This window comes from Mastomys coucha, chromosome X, assembly GCF_008632895.1.
Source record: "Mastomys coucha isolate ucsf_1 chromosome X, UCSF_Mcou_1, whole genome shotgun sequence".
Taxonomy (NCBI): Eukaryota; Metazoa; Chordata; class Mammalia; order Rodentia; family Muridae; genus Mastomys; species Mastomys coucha.
Window position 1 is genome coordinate 76,034,931 of NC_045030.1, and position 5,653 is coordinate 76,040,583.

General features: G+C 48.0%; 1 protein-coding gene across 1 annotated transcript; it reads left to right on the plus strand.

Moving 5' to 3' along the window:
* Positions 1 to 2,020: 2,020 nt before the first annotated feature.
* On the plus strand, positions 2,021 to 5,429 carry Emd (emerin). The gene is made up of 6 exons (XM_031374547.1): positions 2,021 to 2,361; positions 2,536 to 2,643; positions 2,781 to 2,858; positions 3,068 to 3,201; positions 4,565 to 4,611; positions 4,694 to 5,429. Exons 1-6 carry the CDS (start codon positions 2,280 to 2,282, stop codon positions 5,019 to 5,021), a joined length of 777 nt encoding a protein of 258 aa, XP_031230407.1. The 5' UTR covers positions 2,021 to 2,279; the 3' UTR covers positions 5,022 to 5,429.
* Positions 5,430 to 5,653: the final 224 nt, after the last annotated feature.

Sequence of the window (5,653 nt, forward strand, 5' to 3'; positions counted from 1 at the left end):
AAAAAAAAAAAAAAAAAAAAAAAAAAAAAAAAATGAAGCAGACGCTTAATGGGCAGAATGTTTCTCTCTTGCTCTCTATCTCTATCTCTTGGTTTTTCGAGACTGGGTTTCTCTGTGTAGCCCTGGCTGTCCTGGAACTCACTCTGTAGACCAGGCTGGCCTTGAACTCAGAAATCCACCTACCTCTGCCTCCCAAGTGCTGGGATTAAAGGCATGCGCCACCACTGCCCAGCTTTGTCTTTGTCTCTCTGTGCCTCTGTCTCTGTCTCTGTCTCTCTGTCTCTCCCTCTCTCTCTCTCTGCCCAAGAACTTTCTCCTGTTTTTCCTTAACACAGTATCTTTTTCAAAGATTCATACAGCTCCATTCCCAGAGACAGAGAGGGCACTGTTTCTTAAACCCATCCAACAGCAATTCTTCTTCATTAAGCACTTTGTATGGGGTCAAAACCGGACTCCACCACCTTACCATTGTCTACTTTAAATTTCCATAGAGAATTAGCCTGTGGACTTCACTAAAGTGTTATCAGGCTAGCCTAGAACTGACCAGAGTACTCACTATCATTTTAGACAACCTGTGGGTTGCAACCTCTCTGGCAAATCTCTATCTCCAAAAATATTTACATTATGACTCATAAGAGTAGCAAAAATTACCATTATAAAGTAGCAACAGAAATATTTAATGATTGGGAATCACCACAACATGAGGAACTGTTGTGGTCACAACAAGGGTCACAGCATTAAGAAGGTTGAGAACCACTGATTTAAGACATCAGGCATCCTACACACATTTTCTGCATGTACCCCTTCTTCTAGATCTCTCCAATAAAGGGCAGCCTACCTAGATCCACATGACTTTCTGTAGAATACAATGGTCATGGTCACTCTTTAAGACAACTTTTCTCTGATCCAGATCCTTAGTAAGCCTCTATCAATTCCCATGGTTTGCCTCTAGGCCAGCAGTTCAGAACTTCTGGGTCGATATCCCTTTAGGTCTCACATATCAGATATCCTGCATATCAAATATTTATATTTTAATTTATAACAATAGTGAAATTACACTTATGAAGTACAACACAATAATTTTATAGTTGGGGGGCTCACCACAACATGAGGAACTGTATTAAAAGGTCACAGCATTAAGAAGGTTAAGAAATACTGCTCTAGGCTTTGCACACTTGTCTAGGCCTCTAGACATACCAAGGGGGTGTCTAGGTCACACCAAGCTTAGAGACTATTCTACTCATCCAGAGAAGACCTCTCCCCCTAGAACTCCTCAGGGCCCAAGGTGGATGGAACAGTGAGTAAGGCAGGTACAAGGTGTATCTGTATCGATCTACATGCATCACACAGCAGGCAGGCACCCTCTGATTGTGTGCATTGGTATGCCCTGGACCTTTGGAAAGCTGCTTGATCCTGTAGTGCTGGCGGCTACTTGGCCCAGTGCCGTCCCCATTTCCTCGCGGATGGAACTAGGCGGTAGAGAAGACGACGGTGGGAATGGGCCTGTGCAGGTGTGCAGGCCAGGGCCATGGAGACTGGGAAGACCAACGGAGATGGGTAGGGAGTGCCAGGGTCTGTGGGTGGCTATGTTAGGTGATGAAAGCCCTGTCTGACCGCACTTGTGCACACAAAGAGCTCGCAGCAGTGTCAGGCGCTCTGGAAGGGTTCGATCTCAGGATTGGACTCTTCGCATTGCTGTGGACTACATTGTGGCTGAGAACTCTAGACACTGGAACACCGGGGAATAAAATCAGGATGAAGCTAGTAACAAAAGTATGTGAGATCTCACAGTTTGGAAATTACAAGACGGTTTTGGTCTACTGAGAACTAGCACTTGCCGCCGCCGCCCTCCCACCCCAGCAAGTTGGGCTGTAAAGTACCCTCTAGTGAGGTCTAGCTAGCTCCGCCCCTCGGCGGCCTAGCTCTCGAAGGAAGTCTCAACCGCTGCTCCACAAGCTCCTTGCAAGCCCGCCCTCTTCCTGTTCGAGCCAATCTCACACAAGCGTTACATTTATGTTTGCCAGCCAGCCAGTTCCCTCAGCTAGACCGGTCTGCACCCGCCATTCTGGCGAGTTTGGGCCTGCCCTGGGGAGCGCGCGCAACCTGCGTAGCCGCGGCTGTGACGCAAACGTGACGGCGGCGTGACGCGCCCACGGCCGCTCTTGAGGCTCTGGCGCTTCCTCTGCTAGGCTCGGAGCTGTCCGTTTCTTGGGCCCTGTCTATAGTTTCCAGCCGCCCCTGGCGTTCAACATTACTTCCAGGTGCCGGCTGTGTCTGCCATGGACGACTATGCAGTTTTGTCTGATACTGAGCTGGCCGCAGTGCTACGCCAGTACAACATCCCGCATGGGCCTATTGTGGGTATGCTGCAGCCGGTGGCGCTTGGAACCTCTCTCAGTCCACTGCTTTCCCGCGCTCCTCCCTGAGCGTTCTCCTCACCTCTCCCTCCCCTCAAGTCCTTTCCCCGTGTTCCCTTGAGCTCTTGGGGTGCTCGGTTTTCGCCCCCTGACCACTTCGCACCCTGTGTCTGGGCAGGCTCCACTCGCAAGCTCTACGAAAAGAAAATCTTCGAGTATGAGACCCGGAGAAGGAGACTCTCGCCCCCCAACTCGTCATCGTCTTCGTTTTCCTATCGGTTCTCAGGTGAGCCCCTAACCGCAGAGCCCCAAGGAGCAGCTTGGGGCACAAGTCTTAGGGAGGGAGGGTGTGGCTGAAGCTACTGAGGGAGTAGGGGGAAGCCTGCAGATCGAATGGTCCTGTACCTCCTCCTTCACATGCAGACTTGGATTCAGCCTCTGTCGACTCAGACATGTATGATCTGCCCAAAAAAGAAGATGCCTTACTTTACCAGAGCAAGGGTAAGGCAGGTATGGGGTGGGCACTGATGTCTTTATCCCATGCTTCAGGGATTTGGGCACAGGGAAACCCCAGACCTCACCCCCTTGTACCAGTTCTCAGTGGCTCCAGAGGGGAGAAACTGACATAGCACACACACAGACTTGGGGCAGGGGTATGAAGCCAGTTAAAGGGCACCACTTTTTCCTCTACCACTGTTTTCCTCCCCAAGACTATAACGATGACTTCTATGAGGAGAGTTATTTGACCACCAGGACATATGGGGAGCCTGAGTCTGTGGGCATGTCCAAGAGCTTCCGCCAGCCGGGGACCTCACTTGTAGATGCTGATACTTTCCATCACCAGGTGAGTTGGCTGGTAGGGATACCTGGGGATCCCTGCCTTAGGGAATTCTAGGTTTAGATAGTCCAAGGAGATACTAGGTGCAGAGAGTGGATCTTAGGCCTTCAAATATGGTTAGGGTCAGCATACAGCTGTTGGGTTAAAAGTTCTATGTTGGGGGGCTGGAGAGATGGCTCAGTGGTTAAGAGCACAGATTGCTCTTCTGAAGGTCCTGAGTTCGAATCCCAGCAACCACATGGTGGTTCACAACCATCCATAACAAGATCTGATGCCCGCTTCTGGAGTGTCTGAAGACGGGGCTATGGTGTACTTACATATAATAAATAAATAAACCTTTTAAAAAAAAAAGTTCTATGTTGGAACCTTCAAAACTATTATATTTGGGGATGGACATATAGCTCAGTGGAAGAGTATTTATCTATGGTTTCATCTCCAGCATCACATACAAATGTTTTTGGGTTTTTAACTTTTTTAAAGACTTAATTACTTTAATTATACATATGTGTAGCCAATTTTTGTTAGTTTGTGGGTGTCCCCCCCACCCATTTCACCCCTAGTCATCAGATAGGACAGAAAGAAGGATACAGGGGAAAGAGAAATAAAGATCCCTGAATCTAATTTCTTTCTTCCTCTTGTCTTCTTTGACCCCAGCTACCAACCCCACCTATTGGGGATATAGTATTTACATACCCTCTGAAAAATTCCCGGAATTCCAAATATCACACAATTGCAGAAACTGTCTGCAACTCGAAAAACCATACCTTTGCTAAAAGCATGAGGCAAATTATAGTCAGCTGTTGTGAAGCAACCCCATATCCCACACCTAGGATTAAAACAAAACATATTCTTACAATATTTCTGTGTTTCTTAAAGAAACCAAAATTCCAGAATTCTCACTACATGTATGTGTCTGTGGGTAGTATGCATGAGTGCTGGTGTCTGCTGGGGCCAGAGTTATCAGATTCCCCCCAGAGCTAGAGCTACAGCTAGTTGTAAACTGCCTGATGTAAGTGCTGGAAATTGACCTCAGGTTCCTAGGAAGAATAATATGTGCTCTTAACCACTGAACCATCTCTTCAGCCCACAAACTTTTTTGATCAGAGAATATGTAACAGCTCCTGCACTCTAGTTATTAATCTAAGATATAAGTTTAAGCCTCCTGAGAATCCTAGAGAATAAAAGGAAGCTGGAACAAAGTTGACAGGGTTAGTAACTGAGCAGCAAGGCCCCATAGATAAAAGAGGCCCCACAGACTCAGAATGGGGGGGTGCAAATTTCTGGTCCCTGTGATATGATTAGAGTAAGCTACCCAGAGACATTTGGGAGAAACCATTCTTCCCCATTTCTAATCCTAATTATCCTGCAGGTGCGTGATGACATTTTCTCTTCTTCAGAAGAGGAAGGCAAAGATAGGTGAGTAGTGAACACATGTACGGACAGGGACAAATTTGAGACTCAGACTCTCCTGTCTACCTGTCCCCTTCTTTTGCCACAGGGAGCGTCCCATCTATGGCCAAGACAGTGCCTACCAGAGCGTCGCACACTACCGCCCCATTTCCAATGTCTCCAGGAGCTCCCTGGGCTTATATTATCCTACATCCTCCACCTCTTCTGTGTCCTCCTCTTCATCTTCTCCCTCTTCATGGCTTACTCGACGTGCCATTCGGCCAGAAAAGCAGGCCCCTGCTGCTGCTCTGGGCCAGGATCGCCAGGTCCCACTCTGGGGCCAGCTGTTACTCTTCCTGGTCTTTGCTGCCTTTCTGCTCTTTGTTTACTATTCCATACAAGCTGAAGAAGGCAACCCCTTCTGGATGGATCCCTAAGGGTATTGGTTTCAGAGCAGCTCTTAACAGTTTTGGCTGATTGCCTTAGCAGTGTATGCTGGGGGTGGGGTGGGTAGGGGCTTTTTTGTGTATTCTAGTTGGGTTCAGGGCCTAGCCTAGGGCAATGATTGTCTCCCACCTCATCTTGCCAAGGAAGCAGCAAATGTTGGCCTTCCACAGCCCAGTAGGCCCACATGTACCTTCCTCTGGAGCCTCCTAGCCCTATTGCCTCTGATCCTTAGGGTACAGGGGTCTGGTGGGAGGACCTCACTTCATTACAGGAAAACTTGGTGGTGGCAGTGATAGTTGTCATGCATGCCTGTTTGTTGTCACCTTTTCAGGGGATATTAACAAAGGCTACCCTGGCTTTGCGTTCATGGACACAATAATAAACATGTTTATTTTTACTTTGTTGATTCTTCCTACTGGGGTGGGAGCTGGACTGACATGGCACAGGTGCCTGGTTTTAGGTCTCCAAAATCAGTGTGGCTTTTCCCTTTGGTTGTGTTTGGTCTTGGGGAAGGAATCAAATGCTACCCACAGATAAGTCTATGTTTTGGTTGTGGGTTTTATTTCTGGGCCTACCCCTGAAGTACTTAGAAACACTTAGAAAAATAACTGCTGGGTGGTGA

Excerpts from the sequence above, each read along its gene's own strand:
- Emd (XM_031374547.1), top strand. The coding sequence starts at position 2,280 with ATGGACGACTATGCAGTTTTGTCTGATACTGAGCTGGCCGCAGTGCTA. Across the intron at positions 2,362-2,535 it reads CCCGCATGGGCCTATTGTGG|GCTCCACTCGCAAGCTCTAC; the intron begins GTATGCTGCAGC and ends GTGTCTGGGCAG. Across the intron at positions 2,644-2,780 it reads GTTTTCCTATCGGTTCTCAG|ACTTGGATTCAGCCTCTGTC; the intron begins GTGAGCCCCTAA and ends CTTCACATGCAG.